General features: G+C 48.6%; 1 protein-coding gene across 2 annotated transcripts in view; it reads left to right on the top strand.

The window, feature by feature from the left end:
• SSH2 (slingshot protein phosphatase 2) overlaps nucleotides 1-21549 on the top strand; it is a 177491-nt gene that overhangs the window by 89186 nt on the left and 66756 nt on the right. Inside the window, exon 1 of one of the 2 annotated variants that reach the window (XM_075014050.1) lies at nucleotides 15587-15778. The exons of the other annotated variant lie outside the window; for it this stretch is intronic. Within the exon in view, the coding sequence (XP_074870151.1) occupies nucleotides 15657-15778 (122 nt within the window). The 5' untranslated portion in view covers nucleotides 15587-15656. Of the gene's footprint in view, nucleotides 1-15586; nucleotides 15779-21549 lie in introns of those variants that run through there. 2 annotated transcript variants of the gene reach the window in all.

The raw sequence follows: 21549 nt of genomic DNA on the forward strand, positions 1-21549 counted from the left end.
CTCAGATGTCCTAGTGCCTGGCTGGCCTGGCAGATTCTGGAATTGATTTCTTTGTCAAGGGAGCCGTCGCTGTCTATCACACTGCCAAGGTACCTGAACTCTTCTGCAGTTTAACTCTGTTCCTCCAATAAAGATTGAAGCAGGGAGAGCAGATGATCTTGGAGCAGGTTAAAACAGTACCTTGGCCTTTCTTAGGCTGATCGTCAAACCAAAGAGGCGAGTGGCATCAGCATACTTGTTGACGATGAGCTGGAGATCAGATTCCTTATGTGCCGTAAGTGCAGTCAGCAAAAAGCGTTTTAAAGATGAGCCTCTCAAGCGTCTTGGTTTTAGCATTCAGATGACGAAGGTCAAAAAGTGACCTATCAAGTCTGTATTTTATGTAGACTCCATGGTCCAGGTCCCTAACTGCATTTCTGAGGACGCACATGAAAGAGGTTGAATAACACTGGGGCCAGCATGCACCCTTGCTTCACACCATTGGATATCTCAAATGAATCTGAGGACTCGCCATTTGAAAGAACAAAGCCAGTCATGTCATCGTGGAACAGGTGTATGAGGTTAACGAATCTTCTCGGGCAGCCAAGTTTTGACAGGATAATCCACTGGGCTTCTCTGTTGACGGTGTCAAACGCCTTGGTCAGGTCTATAAAGACAGCGTACAGATCCAAGTTCTGCTCTATGCACTCTTCCTGTACCTGGTGAACAGCAAAGATCACATCAGTGGTGCTGTGGCCTGGGCGAAAACCACACTGGGCCTGTGGTAGGTTCTCCTCTGAGATGCTGGTGATCAGAAGGTTGAGGATGACTCGAGCCAAGATCTTCCCAACAGTACAGAAAAGGGAGGTGCCCCGGTGGTTTCCATAGTCAGCTTTGTTGCCCTTGTTTTTGAAGAGCAAGATGATTGTGGCATCCTTAAAGTCTTTGGGCATGTTGTCTTCTTCCCAGATGCTGGTCAAGATGTTGTGAAAGGCTTCAAGTGACACTGGTCCTGCTGCTTTGAAAACTTCAGCAGGGATCCCATCCATCCCAGGGGCTTTGCCAGAGCTGGTCTGGCTGATTTGCCTTTTTGACCTCATCCATTGTAGAGGGCAGGTCAAGACTTCCATTGTGGGTTTCTGAGGGATCTGGTCTAGGGCCACAGGGTCAACAATGGAAGGTCTGTTGGGAAGGTTGCTCAAGTGCGCTCTCCACCTATTGTTGATGCTGCTCTTCTCCTTCAGAAGGGTCATGCCATCTGCAGACAGGAGAGGTGCAGTACTTGGCTTTGAAGGTCCCTATATAGCTTTGATAGCACTGAAGAACATCTTGGAGTTCTTGGTGTCAGCGCAGGATTGGACGTCATCAGCTTTACTCTCCTACCATTCGTCTTGCATTTTGCAAAGTGCCATTGGCGCCTGGCTCTGAAGGTATTTGAAACGGTCACGTTTGGAGATTGAGGACCGATCATTTTGCCATAGCAGAAATGAGTTCTGTTTTTCCTCTAAGATCTTCATGATGGCCTCGTCATTTTCATCAAACCAGTCTCCGTGAACTCTTTCAGTCCTAGTATTGACTTGGCTGACTCCGTCACCAGGGTTTTGAACTGGTCCCACTTTTGTGTTGAGTCTCCAGTCAGAGGTCCATGGAACATCAGCACCTCGTCAAGGTAGGCTGCAAATGTCTCACAATGACCAGTATGTTGCAGCTTCCCAATGTTGAAGGAGGGTCTGACAACCTTGAGCTTCTTGCAGTACAGTGGTGTGATGTGCAGCATAAGGACTGATCTGATGAGTCTATGATCAGTCCAGCACTAAGCTCCTTGCATGGCCCTGATGATCTTAACATCTTGAATGTCCCACCTGCGACTGACGGTCAATCAGGTGCATTTTAACCCGTCTTCAGCCAAGACAGTTTCCGCAGCCATAAAGGGATGACAGTAGAAGGCGGAACAGGACAGGCAGGTGCCACTCAGGCCAACAACTTCAAGGCCAGCAGAAAGATCCATAGAGACCCAAGCTTCAGTTTTGATGGGACAGTCGGGAGTGAGAGTCTATTTCATCCACTCCAGCATCCCCACTTCTTTGTTTCACCTATCCCCCCTTTACCATAGAGGGTGCAGCATCACCACAGACCACTGGGTCTGTTGTACGGTAGACAGGGGATGTGCCATTCAGTTCTCTTTGTACTCCCCTCCCTGTCCCTCTTCAGGGACCCCTCTCATGAGTTCCTTTTACAGCAGGAATTGCAGTCCCCCCTGGGTTCTGGGGCTATAGAAGATGTTCCCAGGTTCAGGGGACAGGGGTTTTATTCATGGTATTTCCTAATTCCAACCCATCCTGGACCTAAGAGGTCTCAACAAGTTTGTGAAAAGGATAAAATTTCATATGATATCCCTGGGTCTCATATTTCCAATGCTGGAGCTGGGGGATTGGTTCACAGCTCTTGACTTACAGGATATATATTTCAATCTACTCTCCTCACAGGAAGTTTCTCAGGTTCGTGGCAGATGTGAACCATTATCAGTTAACAGTCCTGCCTTTCGAGCTGTCTGGGGCCTCAAGGGTCTTCACCAAATGTATGGCGGTAGAAGCAGCGCGCCTAGACAGGCAAGGGGTGCAGCTGTTCTCATACCTGGGCGACTGGTTAGTCAAGGGTTGTTCCAAGGAGCAGGTGATACAATATGTACAATTGATCCATCAAACCTTTTATAAGCCTCGGTCTCTTGATCAACTAGGCAAAGTTGGTGTTGGTCCCATCTCAGTCAGTAGCGTTTGTAGGGGCACGACTGGACGTCAGGAGTGCCAGGGCGTTCCTGTCAGATAACAGGTTCAGGTCCATGGGGGCCATCACCCGAGACATCCTGGCAGTTCCCACCACAATGGCCAGGTGCTGCCTGCGTTTGCTGGGTCACATGACAGCGTGCACCCATGTGGTACAGCACGCCGGGTTAAGGACGGGCCCCTACAGCTATGGCTGTTGTCGGTGTGTCGCCCTGTAAGAGGCAGTTTAGGCCTGGTGGTTAAAGTGCCGACATGGACTTTGTTGACCCTGCACTGGTGGTTGGACAAGGGGGTCATCCTCACAGGAGTCCCCTTTGCCCTTCAGCAGCCCTCACTTTCCCTAGTAATGGATGCGTTGGACCAGAGGTGGGGAGCACACCTGGGTCAGCTGCGAACCCAGGCTCTTTGGAGTGTGTCAGACCTTCGGCTCCACATAAACGTGAGGGAGCTCAGGGCCATCAGACTAGCGTGTGAATTTCAAGGCCAATCTGATGGGACACTGCATGTCGGTCAGTACAGACAACACAACAGCAATGTACTGTACCAACAAACTGGGGGTGGGGGGTGCACGCCCCTCTCCCCTGTGTCACGAGGCCATGATGCTCTGGGCCTTCTGCATACAGCACAACGTCATGCTGCAGGCCCTTTACCTGCCAGGTGTGCACAGTTCACTGTTGGACCAACTCAGCAGGTCCTTTACGGATCACGACTGGTCTCTCCACCTGGAGATCGTTCATTCTGGTTTCTGAAAGCGGGGGTATCCCCAGGTGGACCTGCTCACCTCCCACCTCATTGCAGTAGGAGCAAAATGCCCTACATTTCGCAATCAGAGCCCGGGGTCCTGGGCGGACACTGTCAGCGTCCCCGGGTCGGGTAGGCTGATGTATGTGTTCCCTCCAACTCCACTAATTCACAGGGTTCTCAAGGGTCGCTCAGAAGAGGCATTGATCATCTTGGTGGCACCAGCGTGGGCCTATGAGAACTGATGCTCAACCCTCCTGCGCCTGTTGATCCGCAAGCTGATGACATTGCAGATCCGGCTGGACCTGCTGATGTAGCAAGAAGAGAGACAACGACATCCCAGTTTCCAGTCACTGCACCTCACAGTGTGGATGCTCTCCGTGGCTGAGGGGGCAGGAGCTGGCCTGTTCAGATCCCATAAAGGAAGTCCTGTTAAATAGTAGAAAACCCTCCATGAAGGTGACTTATTTGGCTAAGTGGAAAAGGTTTTCGGTATTGGTGTCACAGAGGGCTATCTCCCTCGCAAGACCCATCTTGTTGATTTTAGGTTACCTATGGGGTCTGGTACAGGAGCGTTGTCCCTCTCCTCAATTAGGGTGCACTTAGCTGCTATCTTAGCCTTTCACCCAGGTCATGGAAGGTCTTCTGTGTTCTCAGACCCTGTGGTCAAAAGGTTTCTGAAAGGTTGAGAAAGAATCAAGCCCCAAGTTCGGGCACCACTGCCCCCATGGGATCACAATTTGGTGTTAGCCAAGCTTATGGGGGCCCCCTTTGAACCCCTGGCTACCTGCTCCCTGCTCTTTTTGCGTTACAAAACAGCATTTTTGGTGGCAATCGCCTCAGGCAGGAGGGTATCTGAGTGAGTTGAGGGCGCTTTCAGTGGACCCCTTGTACACAGTGTTTCACTAGGATAAAGTTAGGCTGAGACCTCACCTGCGTTTTTATCTAAGGTGGTCTCCACACTTCATGTTAGCCAAGACATTTCCCTGCCGGTATTTTACCCAATGCCCCCTGCCTCCGCGAGGGACCGATGTTTATATACCTTGGATGTTAGAAGGACACTGGCCTTCTGTATGGATAGGACTAGGCCCTTTCGAAGAATGCAGCAACTGTTTGTGGCAGTTGCTGATAGGATGAGTGGCCTTTCAGTCTCCTCCCAGCCGATTTCCTCCCAGACAGGGATGCGCATCAAGGCGCGTTACAAACTCGCAGGGGTTCCTCCCACTCCGAGTAGGGCACACTCCATGAGGCGCAGGCATCGTCTGTGGTGTATTTTGTGCAGGTGCCTATCCAGGACATCTGTAGGTCAGCCACCTGGTCCTCAATTCATACATTTACAGCACATCACACTTCGACGCAGCACACACGGGAGGATGCTGCGGTGGGCAGGACTGTCCTGCCGTCCGTTCGGGGATCTGACCCCACCTCCTAGGCACTGGCTTGTATTCACCCAACTTGGAATGGACATGAGCAATCACTTGAAGAAGGAAAGACAGTTACCTGTTCTGTAACTGGTGTTCTTCACTGTGTGTTGCTCCTGTCCATCCCGAAACCCTCCCGCCTTCCCTACTGTCATAGTAGCTGGCAAGAAGGAACTGAGCAAGGGTGGGGTTGGGTGTTACATATACTGGGGGTGCTGCACCAACCCTATGGCTACTGGCTAGGTCAAAAAGCTTCTGGCAACTGGGTATGTGCCCATGCACACCCAGCTTGGGATAGATATGAGCAACACATCTTGACCACCAGTTACAGAACAGGGAGCTGTCTTTTTGCTGGATCTGTGTGCCTTTCTGATCCCTGCAAACTTACACAATCATTTTCCCTCTGTTGGCTTTATTTACTCAATACAGGGTAACCTCTGGAACTTATTGCAGCAAGAATATCTGAGCCAAACGTGACCTACCTTTAACAAGCTTTGAAAAAGGATTGAAAGCTTGTGGGTAATGAGAATACAGTAAACCCTTGAGTTACGTGGGGATTGCATTCCTGCAACCCTCATGTAACTCAAATTTTCATGCAAGGCAGGGGAAGAGACAGGAACCAGGCTGCAGCCTGGTTCCCTGCTCCCCTGCGGTTGTAGGAGCTGGGAAATGGACCAGCCCTCATGGGCTGGTCAGTTTTCTTGCTCCCAGAGTGGCAGGGAGCTGGGAACCAGGGAGCAGCCTGATTCCCTTATCCCCACCACTTGTGAGACCCAGGAAAATGGCCTGCTCGTATTGGTCCATTTCCCGCTTCCTGCCAGCATAGGGCAGTGGGGAATAAGTCTGTCTCTTGGGGGACCAGGGAAACTGACCAGCCATGAGCTGGTCAGTTTCCTGGGCCCTGCAAGCTGCTGGGAGCTTGGAACCAGGCAGCAGCCTGGCTCCCCTCCACTGGCTGGATCCAGGAAACTGAACAAGGCTGCTGCCCTGGTCAGTTTCATGGCTCGCCAAGTGGTCAGGAGCCAGGCTGCTGCTTGGTTCTCAGCTCCCCGCCGCTTGCGGAACCCGGGAAACTGAGCAGCAGGGCTGATGAGCAGTTGAGCAGACAGTCATTTAGCCCTATACTACCTGCACCCAGAATAGACACCTCACAGTGGTAATAAGAAGGAAAAGAGACTCCAAAGGGCATAACTTGTTCAGTTTAGCAAATATTAAATCTCTACATAAACAGTCTATTTCCTTCAGTCATGCCCTTCACAAGGGGACTGACTACCCCAGTGGTTCTATTCCTTGCTGTGCTACTAGCCAGCTGGATATCACTGGGAGAGTTGCATCCTACTCAGTGCCTAAGTTTATCTGCCTGTCCAACAGGCATAGTGCTAGGGCTGTTCTTTGGCTAGCATTTTAAATTGGTTGTGTGAGAGCTGGGTGTTATTACAGTTTCTTGCGGTTGATGGATTTAATCTGACTAGTCTTGTGGAGCTTTGCAGAGCCACTCAGTGTTGCTCATACTTTAGAGTCCCTGACCACACTTGTCTCCTCTGCTGATGAGATGAAGTAGTTAAGTTGCTTTCACTTTACAGTTATTTCCGGGGTGTTCCTCACATAGTACTCAGCTCTCATTACTTACAAAGCTGTGAGTAAGAATCAGAGGTGTAAATGTTTGTCATCTGAGACAGCCAAACTTTTTTCAGAAATGGAACCCATCTTAATGGAATGATGCAGGATTAAATACAGGTGTTTTTTTTTAAGCAAAATCAGGGTGTAATCAGGGTGCCTTGGGGTAGCTCACAAATTACTGAGTTAAATCCTGCTATATACAGCTGCTGTACATACAGATAAGGACCAGTCATGTGGTTTTGAGCTACAGTTAAGGCTTTATATATAATGAGTTTTCTTCCTGCCCTGTCTTTCTCTACCCTGTGCTGGACACAGTGGTTTGCTGGTGAGCACTCTGCTGCTGAAATGGTTGGGGCTTGTGTGAAGGGAGGTCTTGTCATTTTTTTGGGCTTTGTTTTTCATACAAACAGTTCCTAAAACCCATGGGATGGATAGGCCTGATCACATGACTTTGCCGTCTAGAGTTGCAGAAGGACCACTCCAGAAGTTTTCTAACTACCTGAACTTTGCCCATTTGCACACTGCTGTCTCTCTTTTCTGGTGCTTTCCAGATTCTCATGTGCGTCTAACTCACTGAGACCCAGCTTCAGACTTGCCTTATATTGAAAGCTACATGGCCTCCAGGGCACAAAGCAGTAGAACAAGTGAACTACCCTTTTTCCCTGAGCTGAAAGGGGGAAAGAACTGAGCTGCCATGCTTGGTGCTGTTTGGAGTGCGATAGTGCTGTGCGAAAGCTAAAACTAAATGTCATATGACTGTGGTGTTTTGTCAGACCGATGCGTTTTCTCCTCCTTGGTCAGGTCATTGGCTACTCTCCGCTGGCGTTCAGCGCTGAGAACAAGCATGCTCCTAGCCAAGGGGGACTGAGTGTAGCTCTCTAGAAGAGAGACGGTACACAAAAAACCTTGGCATTCTCTTACACATGTTGAGGAGCCCCTGTAACCTTCCCTGCCATGCTGAGGCTTAATTGATATATGAGTGCTGCTGCTAGTCTCCAAAGCTAATCACATAGGCCACAGTGGTGGTGGTTTTGTTTTTAACTCGTGTGTCATTTCTGAGAAGGCAGGAAACAGATGTGACACTAACGTAGTAATATTTCCATGTGCTTGCAAAAGGTGACTGAACAGGCAGTACAGTAATCCATCCGGCTTGTATTCTTGCATTCTGGTAAAGCAGAAGGTTGAGTTGTGTGTACTTCCATATTATGTAGAAAGGAGAAATTACGCTAAGTCCTGCTTAGTCTCGTCTATCACACTGATGTGAATAGATCTGGGCAGAAATTCATACACACAAAAACACCTGTGCCAGAGTCAGTCTCATTCCTGGGCCCCAGGTCCTCCAATCAGTCTACTGGCCCCACCATATGAACCCCATTACCCTTGCTGGGGAAAGGGGGCAGTCTGGGGGGGAACCTGGTCCCCACCCACTTGTTCTGGGTTCCAGCCCAGGGACTCTGCATTGTCGCTTCCAGTGAGGGCTAACTCCCTTCGCCCTTGCCCCTGCAGCTCCTCTCCCTGGGCCACTTCCCCCAGCCGATTGCCCCAGTATGTCCTTCCTCTAGTTGTAACCGTGGCAGCAAGTCCCCTTCCTTGGTTTGGCTCCTCTCGCTGATCCGTTCCTCACAGTCTCTGGTGGAGCTCCAGGCCCCCCTGGGTTGGGGCAGTCCAGCCCCCTGGGTCGCTGAGGCTCCTTTCCTCTTTTGTGATCCCTGGTGTTCCTCTAAATCTCCTTCCCTCTCCTTCACCACCCTCCCAAACTCTCCTTCACCACCCTCCCCTTGCCTGTGTGGAGAAAGGCTTCTAAAGGGAGGCCTGAGTGGGATCAGCTGGCGCCAAGTGCTGGCACCTCAGCTGTGCTCCCACTTTGATTGTCAGCTCTTTGTCTCCTCTCTGTTTTTCCTCCTGCCTCCCCTCTCCTGGGCTCACCCTGCCACACACCCTATTCTGCAGAGATGCCCCAGAGACTTTTCACGTGGTCTGCAAAGCTGAACCATTCACTGTAATGTCGCAGGGTGTACACGCGCGTGCGCACACACACACGTTTTCATTCTTGCATTAGCAAAACCTGTTTGTGTGTGTCCCACCTCCCCTTACTCTGTCGCCACTCCCCTGGCCATGACCCACCGAGTGCTCCATGCAGCTCTCTTGCAGGTCTTGAGGCTGTCCTGGGTTGAATCCTGCAGACGCACCAGAGAGGACATGAGCTGCTGGAGGCTGAGCAGAGTTTAGGCACCCTGCAGAGGAGCTCAGGTGCAGGAGCCAGCCCTACAACAGTGGCAAGGGGCAGCGATTTTTAAGGCTGCAAAACTCCGAAAGCTTTTTTTTATTGGGGAGTGGGGTGGAGGATCCCAGCAGCATTCCGTTGCAGTGAGCACCGTATACATGTGTAGTAAGACTCCCTGTGCCCCATACTGCTTATAATCTTAGCATTCAGTGAGAGATACCAAACAAAAGTGGGGCAGGACTTAACGCAATAGCTGTTCCCTGTGATGTGCAGCACTCTAGCACACCAGTGACCTAGGCGTGGGTGGAAAATATTAACATCATGTTGGCCACTCCCGCCGACAAGAATCCACAGCTTTGCAAGAAACTCTTTCTCCTGCCTCCAAGTGTCAAACCCTGCCTCTAGGTGCACCACGGGCCTCTGTGTCATCCTCAGTTAGTCTCATTTAATCTTCCTTCTGATGCCAGCAACCTGAATGTTTTGACTGCCGACACAAGCATTGCTTGAGGCCTTGATCATGGAAAGCAGCACTGAGCAGTTAGACTGGTGGCTCCATACGCTCACAAGGGTCTGCCTGCGTGGAGCTCCTGGTGGGATCAGGGCCTCGGTATCTTATGGCTGTGCATAGAGGTTAGAGTTACAGCTTTTTGTTCTAGTGTGATTAGATCCTCAAAATACAGATCTAGGACGAAACAAGAAGCTTGGAGGTTTTGTAACTTTGTTTATGTTTTGCCTGCCGAGTAGAAGATAAGGTGAGGCTCTTCATAGGGAATTGTTTTGAGACGTGACGTTCTGTGCAAGCATCTCTAATTCTGGAATTCCCTGACTTTGGAATGCCTAACCTGGCCCCATCAGCATGCTTTTAACATAGGCTTTGCATGGTATATTAATAATCCACTCTGGCTGTAGTGGACTTATGAGTTAGCTTGGTGAGGGTGTGAGAGAGATTTGAACTGCTTTCTGTGAGCTGGAAAAAAAACACACTACTTTTTTGTGGGTGTAGGTGATGTTGTATGGTGTATGTACCTATAGTCATCATTTGATAAATGCTAACACCACATTGCCACATCAACACTTTGTTCCACCAAAAGGCCAGGGACACTATTGTTTACTTCCTAGCCTTGCTATGAAAGCTTTATGCACAAGTAAATCTTAGTGCCACAGGACTCCTTGTTGATTTTGCAGATAGACTACTGCAGTTTCCCCTCTGAGACTTAGAACAGTACTCCTCTGCTTTGACTCTGAAGAATGTAAAATGGATGTACCTTTTCTATCGGAGACTCAGTACTTAGAGGGAGGAACGTGATCTTGTTGCTGGTATTTTAACAGCATTCTGTGTCTTGCAGTTTTGAAAGACACCAAAATTCAGATCCTTTTCTTTCTTCCCATGCTTCCATGTGTCTCATGTGCACAGCGCATCAGGAGGCTCTCTTGCTGACATTTCAGTTTCTGCTAATATTTAACTTGGAGCCCTTAAATGCTGGGGTAATGCTTTAGCAAAGAACTATGTGGCTGTTTCCTACCCTGAAGGAAGTAGGATATGAGAACAGCATATTTCAACTCCTACAGGCAATTTGAATAGTGCATACTCTGTCCTGACTTGTAGAAGGATGATGAGAGATGCTTGACCAGGGAGCTGTTTCAGTCTTTTACAACCTAACTTTGTTCCTAGAAATAAGAGGAAGTTGGATCCTGTTTGTAATGTTAATCTCGATGTAATCTTAATTTTTGGACACGTTATACTGTCCTCCAAAATGAAATGCCTCTGGTGAAGCATCTGTTAACTTTTTTGGGTCTCTGCATATGGGATGTATCAGAATTTATTAATTCAGGGTTAATATTTCCTTTAGAAATATATTCTTCAAATATTACATGTGATTACTTTTAAGTACTACTTGTGATTAATTATACCTTTTTGTTTTTGCAGTTTGGGGAACAGGGAATGCATCTGTCATGTTGGCTGAATATATTTAGATATTTCTAGCAGTTGTTGGGGTAAGATTTTAGTAAATTAAATGGATTACCTCAAGAGTCTTTCTCAAGTATTAGCATGGGAACAGAAGCACTGGGATTGTTTTTTTTCTGTCTGGACATGTGTGTACTAACTCTAGATGGGGCCCTCATACCAAACAACGGAGGTGTTGATGGGATCCTGTTTCCCTAGTGCCCTGACTTGCATACCTTTTTATGATACGATAAACACACACACGCACCCACCCACCCACCCCCGCCTGGCAAAATCCTTCTCTTGCAGAAAGACAGCTGGTTAGTCGTGAATCTTCTTAAGTTAAAATGTCTTTAGAAGCCTGTTAAACCTTAATATACAAATGCTTGTGGCTATGCAGTAAGATAGTGGAATTAATGCAGATTCCAGCTAAGACTTGCTCTGAAGGACCCTACTAAGGTTTTCTTTGTATTCATACTCCAGCTTTTTAAAAATTTCCTTTCAGGTGAACTTTGCCTTCAGAGTGTCTGTCAAAGTTGTGTTGTGCATACCTGCAGTACCACGTACTTTAGGCTCTGAGTAACCCAAGAGTTTGCCTTTATGATTTTAACCTTTTTAACACTTTCTTTCCTTAAAAGAAAAGGGAAGGGAAGTCTACCTTTACAAGAAAGAAGGGTTGGAGAGGAACCATAGTGAGTGGGTGAAACAAGATGCTCACATTTACTTTTTGCTCTGGCTTTTGCTTGCAAAAAACTTAACACATTGATCTTTTTAGAAGTCTATTGACAAAAACATAACTCATACACTTTCTAAATAACAAGCAGTCCTGTGACACATTAGAGACTAACAAATGTATTAGGTCCTGAACTTTCATGGTTCAGACCCACTTCTTCAGTTGAGTGGAGTAGAAAAGGAGAATCCAAGGTTTATATAGCCAGTGGTGGGGACAAGGGGAGAAAAAAAGGGTTGCCGTTCACTAGTAGTACCAGTTTCTGTGTGGTGGCATTTACCTTTTCAGTATAAACAATGACCCAAGCCCCATGCTGTAGCATAGGAGGAAGAAGAAGAAAAAGGATTAAATTGTGCACAGAGAGGAAGGATTGTATTTTAACTTCCCAACCATTTTTTGTTTAAGAACTCCTCTCCACTGTAGTGCTGGTCAGTTATGTCTCTGTCTATACCCATAGTTGATTGTGTAGGAAGCAGACGCACCATCCCTGGCTTACGTATATTACTTAATTTGTCATGGTGCAGTTCCCATAGAAGAACTATTCCTGGCATCAGAAGAGACTTTCAAATTGCTTTGTCACTCTGTCAGACTGACTTACTGAGAGTTAAAATAACCTGGGTCTGCCCTGACCAAAGGGTTCAGTGATTTCCCTTCTTTCTGACCAAGGCATAAAACTAATTTGGATTGTGGTGGAGCTCCCCGTGTGGCGCTGTGGCCAAAGGCTAATGTGCTTGTTGGGATGCATAAACAGGGGAGTCCTGACTACCAGGAGAGAGGTTATTCTACCTCTGTATTTAGCACTGGTGAGTGCTGCTAGCTCTGTCCAGTGCTGGTGGCTGCAGGTGAAGAAGGGTGTTGACAAACGGGCGAGGATTCAGAGAAGTTGCAAGAATGCTTAATGAAGAGAAGGTTGAGGGTGACCTGATTAGTCTATAAGAACCAACATGGGAAGCATACTGGATTGTAACCAGGAGGGGAATTTAACCAGGGGTCCTGCGCATTTTCCATCACAGACAATTTTTTAAGTCCCTGTTTCTGCTCCAGGGATGATTTTGGGCCAGCTGTACTGGTCTGTGTTTTGCAGGGGTCAGACTAAATGGCCACACTGCTCCCTGTGGATGATGGAAATTAGGAAAGCCATGTCTCCTCCTGCCCCCTGGGGGAGACTTGTTTGTTACATCACAGCATGTTTCTGAGTAATGTCCGAATTCCCGGCAGGAAAGAGATAAGACTAAGAGGTGGCTCCTCACAGCCTAGTGGGGACCAAAAGAGGAAGAGTGAGGGGACTTAAAATCCAGCTAATATTTTGTTTTCCTGCTGTGTGTAGAAACTTTCCTGAATGGGCTCTGCCCTGCTGGAGGATGAGAGGGCAAGATGCTACTGCCAGCTCTCTGGCTGTGGTACTTCCCCATGATGAGTGTAAAAAGCTTGCTTTCCTGGCTCAGCACTGGCAGTCTTTGCAGAGCAAACAAAGTCCTAACAATCTGTTTCACTGTAGTAGCAGCTCTGGGCTCTAAGCCCTGAACGTGCACCAGAAGGGAATAGGGGTTGTGGCTCCTGGGACAGAGACAGCTGCTTTCTCTTCCATCACTTCCCCCAGCAGCCTCATTATGGCAGGCTTTGGTCACCTCCCACCTCTGCAGCACTGCTCTTGCTCAGAGCACTCCTCCTAAGGCAGGGGTGGGGCATCTTTCTTAGGTCATGGGCCATATAATAGTGAAGCAAAAAAAAAAAAAGCAACCACACGACCCTCACTGAAGTGGTCCCTGACTGAGACACCTCATGCGCCGGCACCACAGGGAAACTGGTTCAAGGCTTCCTCCAGGATTCAGTGTGCCAGGAGGGGGCTGCTGCAGAGCAGGTCTGGGTGGGAGGGTGCAGGAACAGAGTAAGGATGGGCGGTCTGGGTGGGAGGAGGGGGCTGGGGTGGGAGATAAGGTGCATAAGTGGGCTGGGAGGGGGGGTGGACGGTCAGGTGCAGGCTGCAGGTGAGATCTGGGTGGAAGGGAGGATACAGGAGCAGGCTGGGTGTGGGGGGATTTGGTGGGAGGGAGGGTAGAGAAACAGGCTCAGGATGGGATTCTGGGCAGGAGCGGGATGGGGGAGTCTGGGTGATGAGGAGGGACACTTATCTCCAGGCATTGTGGGGGAAAGGGCAGTGGAGAGAAACACTCCCTAGAAAGGTTTTTCTCCCTGCCTGTCCCAGGCACTACCCTCCCATCGCTCTGTTTGGCCCCAGTTCCAGCCAGTCAGAGCAGTGGAGTGGTGCCTGGGAGAGGTGGGGAGAAAAGCCAGTCCAGGAAGCCCTGAGCTCCTGTTCCCCCCCAACCAGGGGAGGGGAAGCAGTCAAGGGTTGTTCAGAAATTGTGGTATATGGTCCCTGCCTCTGATTTCTAGCCAATAGGAGGTGAGAGGTTTTGCTGGGTGTAGGGGAGCACCTAAAGCTCTCTACTCCCCCACCCCCCAGTGGTAGGGCCTGGCTGTGGGTTGGATTAAAAGGCTTGGCAGACTGGATCCAACCCATGTGCGGTATGTTACCTGCTCCACCCGGGGCACTAGAGGATAAAGGTGCATATATACTACACCTTTTCTGTTCCCTGGATGTGGGAATGAACCACTCCACAACAGACCTAAGTAACACTGACGTAAGCGGGTGTGTGTGCACTGCACTAGGCTGCCAGAAAAGCTTTTTGGCTGGTGCATTTTTTGTGCAGAATGGTAGAGCTGTTCCTCCTTGGCATGTAGTGTCTTCCCCAAACATGCTGCAGGGGTAACCTTTCCTGTACTCTCGAACACTCTTTGTCCTTAAGGCAGACTCTAAATTCTGCAGCAGTCTTTGAAAACTCCTTTTCCTACAATAGGTTCTAACACCTGGCACTGTAGTAACTAAACTTACTTTAATAAACATCTTGGTTGCTTATTCTGTCCCCAAAGAAGCTTGGAACAGGTTTCCAGCTGTCCATCGGTATGGTGCACATCTTCTGGTTAAAGGTGACGCAGCCTTAATTAAAGGGAGATGGGAATGGAGTCAGCATGTGATACCTAGCAGAATGAGACCTTTTGGCTGCTACTTTAAGGTTGCTCTTTTCAGCTCTCCTAATGCTTCACTGGCTTGCTGGTGCACATTAATCAGGTGGTAAAAGTGAGACCAGAAATAATAAAACTTGCCAAAATGATTTGGAAAAAGGTGCTCTGGGCACAAGGAAGTTTAATGGCACTTGACTAATGTATGCTCTGTTCATGGTGGGTGTTTGTGCAAATAATTGATTGTAGGCCTCAGCTAAAGCAACTGCACTGTCTACCTACCCCTCCCCATCTCTCACTACACTGTGTTTCTATCTTCGCCTGCAGCAGCATGTGGTGATAGAACGCATTTCCTGCTCAGATTTGTTATTCTCTGGTGGAGGGGGAAAAAACTCAGCTGTGCAGGCATTAATAATACACATATTAAAAACTTCAAACTTGGCTGCTGCAGGAGCACTTCCCCTAAGTTAGCGAGTAGTGCTACAGCTGTCTGTAAACTTCCCCCGTGCCCGACTTAATTTTTAACTGTTACAGCAGTCTAATGCGAATGTAACTCCTCTCCTACCGGGGTGTTGCGCTGCTGTCAAACTGCACTAATGGGCGGGAGCATCAGCCCTGTTCAACTTGGGGGGTGGAGGGCCCAGGAAGGAAGAGGCAGCCCCCCGTTTGCACCTGGTTGGAGCAGAGCAGGGTGCGTGGTGTGCAATGGGGTGTTCTGTATGCAGGGGTGGGAAGTTTTGTTCTGTGCCCTAAGGCACGGGAGGGCTGTGCACCGCCCATGGAAACGCAGGGGCCTGGGGCGCTCTGCTCACCCGGGAGGCGAGGGGCTGTGCGGGGTTCGGGTTCAACCCTGCAGGGGCTGGCCTCCGTCGGGCCACGTGGGTGCGTCGGGGGTAATGGCCTCCTGTCCCTGGTGACCTTCCCCCGGCCCGTCCAGAGCGGCGGCCAGGCCGGGGCAGTGCCTGGGGCGACAGGCCCGAGCTGCGGCTGTCCCGTGGCTGCCGTCCGCTCCGGGCAGCGGGGACCCGGCAGCCGCGTGGGGGCCGGGCCGGGCCGGGCCGCTCCTGCGCACTGGGCCGGGGGCGGGGCCAGCGCACAGCTGGGCGGCGCGTGGCTGCCCGGGCACAGGCTGGGAGCGCGGGGCTCGGGCTGCGCCGCGCCGCGTCCGTCCTGCCCCCGGCCCGGCCCCATGACTCGGAGCAGCCTCGCGGGCGAGAGGGGCCCCGGCCCCGCCTGCACCTGCCGCCGCGCCGGGATGATCCCCTACTTCTCGGACAACGCGGTGATCTCCCAGAACGCCATCAACCAGCTGTGAGCGCGGGGCAGGGGGTGCTACGAGCCGGGGGCCGCGCCGTAGCCCTGTGCCCGAGTCCCGGGCGGCGAGGGGGGGGGATTCCGGGGGAGCCGTGTCCCTGGGAAGGGCTGCTTGGATCCCGGCCCCGGGGAGCAGGGCGCTGGGAGAAAGCTGTGCCCCAGCCTGGGTCCCAGGGGCGTGGGAAGGGGTTATGCTCTGGCCGGCCGGCTGGCCGTGCTTTGCACTGTGAACCTGATCCGAGCGTGGGCTGCCCGCAAACCTCAGCTGCCAGCGGAAAGTTTGCCCCGCTCCTTAGCAGCGGAGCGTTGGTTGGAAGCCCTCGAGAGACGCGGTCCAATGGTTGGACCGGCAGCGGCAGCCGAGGGGCGGGTGTTCTTGCTTTGTGCTGCTAGCTCTTCAACTTGCTGGTAAATCTAAGCCAGCCCCAGCAGGCATGAGACCTGTCTGGAGGAGGGAGGCTTCTTGGGGGAAGGGAAACAGTCTACCTCTGTTAGTTGAATTTCTTCATCAGGTTCAGCCTGGGTCGCTTCCAGGAGTCTCTGTTCACACAGTAGCTCCCTTCCAGGAACTGGGCTGATGAAATAGTGGCATAGGAGCAAAGATGGGTTTAGTCATGGTGGTGGTGGGCTGCTTGGTTGGAAATGCAGAATGGCATTTGTCTTTGTCATTTGACCACTGCCTTGCATATGGAGGGGGAACAATTCTTCCCTTTGCCCAGGGCCTTCAGCAGTCTGCAAGAAAATACTTATAAACTGTTTCTTTCAGTGGCTTTTTTCTTGTGTCTTTTCTGGGTGGTGTGATAATTGTGACTTCTCCTTTAAAACAGAGCTGGTAATCCAGGGCAACGTGGAGTCTGCACAATGGCCAAGTTTTTCAAGAATGACTGGCTAGGGTTTGGAGTACCAAGATTCTTAATGGAGCTTTATGAACTTTAACTTCTTGGAGTGCCCAGATTCTTCAGCAGGCAATGTTCAGCTTTTTTCTGAGAATTAGATTCTTTATGTCACCTCTCAAGGTGGACACTCAAAATCTCTAGTGAAAATCTTTGCCTGTATCAGCAGAGGCTTTAGAAAGTAGTTGTCCTCTTAGTCCAAGATTGAAACTCCCAGAGCACTTCTGGCGTGGGTATCAGGTATCAGGGATTGCTATGAAAATAGCCACAGAGGATCTTCAGTCAGCGAATTAGCCTTTTTGTTTCTTGTGCTTTGCTAGACTGCAACAATTTACCATCCTCTGATTTCAGCTTTCTACAAACTCTTCTCGCCCACGTTGCCCCAGTCTCTGAGACCCAGTGCGTTCTCTTACAAAGCGTGGGGTGAGGAGTGGAGGAGGGGTTGCTTACTTCTACAGCCAGGCTTTAGTTTAGCAACTATTCTGTTTTCTGCAAGGACAGCCTGGAAACTTGAAACTCCAGGATAAATTCTTAGTCAGATGCTGATAGTCTATCAGAATAAATGAGGTTCACTGGAACGCGTGATAACTCAGTCACCCTGCAGTTCTGTTGTCCCTTTCCTCTTCCAAATCTTTGTCCGTCCCTAGACGACATTGCGTCTCCTTTTCTTCAAGATAAGACAGCCGATGCTACAAAAAATGAAGTGCTACCTTCCAAAACTGCTTTTCGGGGGCCAGCAAGTTGTGTGTTTAGTCATAGTTGATGTGGGGGAACATGAGCTATGAACTCTTCCAGCTGCTCTCCTTCTCTGCAGATCTTCTCTGCTCTTTCACATGCATGAGCTGGAGTGTAGCTTTTCTGTTGCCCTGAGCAGCAAGACTGGGCCTCTTCATCAGTAATTGTGCTGTGGTGAGCACCCGTGGATGGATACCCCACTAGGCAGCTTCAGACTGAAAAGCTCCATATCTCATTGGTATTTTTCTTGAATAGCTAGTCCCAACAGCTGTATATACTGATCTAATGGTCTCAGGGGTAGCTGTGTTAGTCTGTAGCTTCGCAAATAACAAGCAGTCCTGTAACACCTTAGAGACTAATAAGTTTATTAGGTCATGAGATTTCGTGGGTCTTACCCGGGAAGGCTCGTGATCTAATAAATGTATTAGTCGCTAAGGTGCTACAGGACTGCTTGTTATACGGATCAAAATGCACCTACAAAATAGGCACATTGATTTCAAAATAATTAACAGTGGCTGGAAGGTAGTGTTAGGGGAGGATGAAGTCTCAAGGCAGACATTGGTAGTTGTGTGATTATGCCAGGTGGCTGTAAGAAATCAGCAGCTGTTTTATCTTCAGCAGAGACCAAGACTATCTTGAAAATCCACTCTATATTTTAGAGAGTATGTCTGTTCGATCAAGAACTCTTCCTAAATGGTAAGAGCTAGAACCACCAAATTCGGTGTACAGTGTACTCAAGGGCTCTGTGTAAATAGAAATCAAAATGTGTGCCTTGGGGAATCTGAGGCAGCAAGTCATAGAACAGGAAGAGACCTCAAGAGGTCATCAAATTCAGACTCTGCACCTATAGCAGAACCAAGCACCATCTGCATCATCCTTCACAGGTATTTGTCTAACCTGCTCTTTAAAATCTCCAGTGATGGAGATTCCACAACTTCCGTGAGCAATTTATTCCAGTGGTTAACCACCTTGAAAACTAGGAAGTTTTTCCTAATGTCTAAGGAACCCTGCCTTGCTGCAATTTAAGGCCGTTGCTGCTTGTCCTATCCTCAAAGGTTAAGAACAATTTTGTATTGGGATTTTAAATTTTGGTTTTGGGAACAGGATAATTCTAGTATTTGCTGAAACATTTGCTTTATAATGTCTTGCTTGTGTTAGGTAGCTAAGTAAAAAAAAAAAAAAATTTAGCGGTTATAGACTTGTTTGCTTCATGTACATTACTCAAATATTTAACCAAACTGAGGTTCAAGGCTTCCTCCAGGCTTCAGTGTGCGGGATGTGGGTTGCCACAGAGCAATCTGGGGTCTGGGTGGGAGGGTGCAGGGGTAGACTCAGCATGGCCAGTCTGGGTGGGGGCAGCGGTGCAGGAGTGGGCTTGGGCTGGGGGATCTGAGTGGGGAATAAGGTGCATAACTGGTCTGGGAGAGGCAGTGGCAGGCTGGAGGTGGGATCTGGGTGGAGTAGGGCAAGAGAACTCAACTTCTCCTGCATCTGACTCAGTAAGGTTCTTGATTGCCTAAGGGTGCTACATCCAATATGCAGCTGCAATTTCAGCGTATTGGGAAGGCCCACCCTTTCCTTTCTTGGAGCTGGTGATAACTAAGTTATCAGTGGAACTTGCGCTGTCCTCAGCCTTCTGTGAACTGAGATTAATGGGCATGAAAGAGTTTGCGGCCCTTCATGTAGGGCTGAGAATTGGATTAATACATTTATGTGGATCAGAATCCTGAACTGGAGACCGTAGCAGGAGTTTTGTGTGGGAATAGTGAGGACAAAGAGAATGTTGTGCTGCATGGATGAGATATTGCCCTGATCTGTACAAAGCACAGTTGGACCCAAGTGTCTCGGAGAGACTGGGATATTGACTCTGAGCATCAAGAGCAAGACTGATATTTTGAAGGAGGAAGTAGAAAGAGCACTGAAATAACTAAAGAACAAGAGCCCTAGAAATGGTAATATTACGGGAGAGATGATCAAATATGGTGGAGACAGTAGGATTCAGTAAATACACTGACTGTGTCAAGGCACCTAAGGAATGGACAAGATCCATGCTAGTGACAATACACATAAAAGGAAGCACATTGGAATGCAAGAACAATAGAACAATTGCCCTAACAAGTCAGCTAAGAAAGGTGCTGATGATGATACTGATGGAGAGACTGGGTTTGCAGATAGAAGCACATCTAGCAGACAAGCAAGCAGGATTCAGGAAAGGTGGCAGTACCATACAGCAGACATTGGCACTAAGATTGATAGCAGAGAGAGGTCGATGAAAGAACATCTAAAATTGCTTCATCACTTTTCAGAAGGCATTTGACAGTATAGATCAGAAAGTGACTTTGGTGGTGTTGGAGTCATACAGAGTCAATAACAGACGGATATGGTTGTTGAAGGATATCGACAACAATGTGGATGCAGAGATGAGAACATGCGGAGAGATGGGAAGCTGGTTTAGGACGAGTAGAGGTACAGGAAAAGGAGATTCAATATCACAGAATTTCTTCATCGTGCATGCAGAGAAAGCAATGGATAAGCTCAAGGAAGAGGTAGAAGGGATATCAGTGCACAGGATGAGAATTAACAATTTGAGGTTCGCGGACGATCCTGTTATCATTGAGGAAGATGAAGAGAAGCTAGCGAGAACAGTGCAGTTGTTAAATGAGGAAGGGGAAAGCAGTATGGACTTATTATGAACATAGATAAAACAAAAACAATGGTATTTGGCGATAAGGAAATAGGAAGGACATTCAGTGGAGAGGGGCTCGAACTAGAGAACTTAGAGAAGTTCATGTGTCTGGGGAGCAACATAGTGTGATTTAGACTGTTAAGAAGGAAATAGTCTCTAGAATCGAGAAAGCAAGAGCGAGTTTGAAGGCGATAGATAAGCTCTGGAAAAGCAAAGCGGTTAGCATAGGAATGAAGCTGAGCATCTCGAAAATGTTTGTATTCCTCAGCATGTTGTATGGATGTGAGATATGAGTGGTAACGAAAGCTTTGAGGAGAAGGATATTGGCATTCGAGAGGAGTTGTTACAGAAAGATCCTGAGAATAGGGTGCATGCAGAAGGTCACCAGTGAAGAATTATATAGGAAGATACAGCCAAAAGAGCTTACTGCAGAAGGCTGTACAATGAAAGTTACAGCTATTCAGGCATATCTGCAAAATGAACAATGAGCGAAAAGTAAAGACCCTGGTATTCAGCATAATGGACGGTTTGAATAGGATAGGAGGACCCTATAGATAATGGGCAGATTGTATAGTAGACTGTTGTGGAGCTAGTCTACAGAAGTTAAGCCACTCTGGATTGGACAGGGAAAGATGGAAAGAAATCCTGAGGAAGGCATCAGACACCAACAGGCACTGAGCCCGTGGTTGATGATGACAATAGTGGGGAGCTTTTCAGCAGATTGCTCTTAAATTGGAATGTTTTGCTTTGCAAATCAGGAGTTCAGGTAGACCTCACACATTCTCATACAATTACCTGTAAAAACAGACATCAAGCTTTTCATAGAATCACAGTACAATAGAGCTGGTTTTCGTCCACCCAAACATTGTTCTCTGCATGGAATAGTAGAGACAGCACCTGAGTTGCTAATGCCAGTAACTTTCGCTTGAATGTATTCGTTAGTAGATGCAGTTAGCTAATTGGGTCCAACTTTCAGACATCAGAGGGAAAAGAATGCTCCCAGGCTGATACTTTGAGTTGGTGGTTTAGTCAGCTGGACTGGGCCATGAATATCTCTCATTCGCAAGATTAAAACATTTCAGAGAATCTTTTGTTTATAAAAGTACCACCATTAAAATTAAATCTTGATTTAAGGCCGGCCGCTCTCCCTGATGAATTCAGTGGGAGCTGCACTTAGTTACTGGTGTTTTCCATTACAGGACCTAAAATTTCACTCTGTGATCACCACAGCTATTGGAAAGATCAAGGTAGATGAGGCAGAGCTGTAAATGCCCAAGAATTTCTATTAGAAGACACTTGTGTCTCACAGAAGACGTCTTGGTTCTCCATCTGCATAATAGACTTAAGAGCCCTCCCTACCTCTTAGGGTCTGTGACAAAGATTAAGCCTTAGCCTGACACTATGGTAAGACATAGGGCTCTAATAAAAGCATTTTATTAAAACAAATATTTATA

Source organism: Carettochelys insculpta, chromosome 19 (genome assembly GCF_033958435.1).
Source record: "Carettochelys insculpta isolate YL-2023 chromosome 19, ASM3395843v1, whole genome shotgun sequence".
NCBI lineage: Eukaryota > Metazoa > Chordata > Testudines > Carettochelyidae > Carettochelys > Carettochelys insculpta.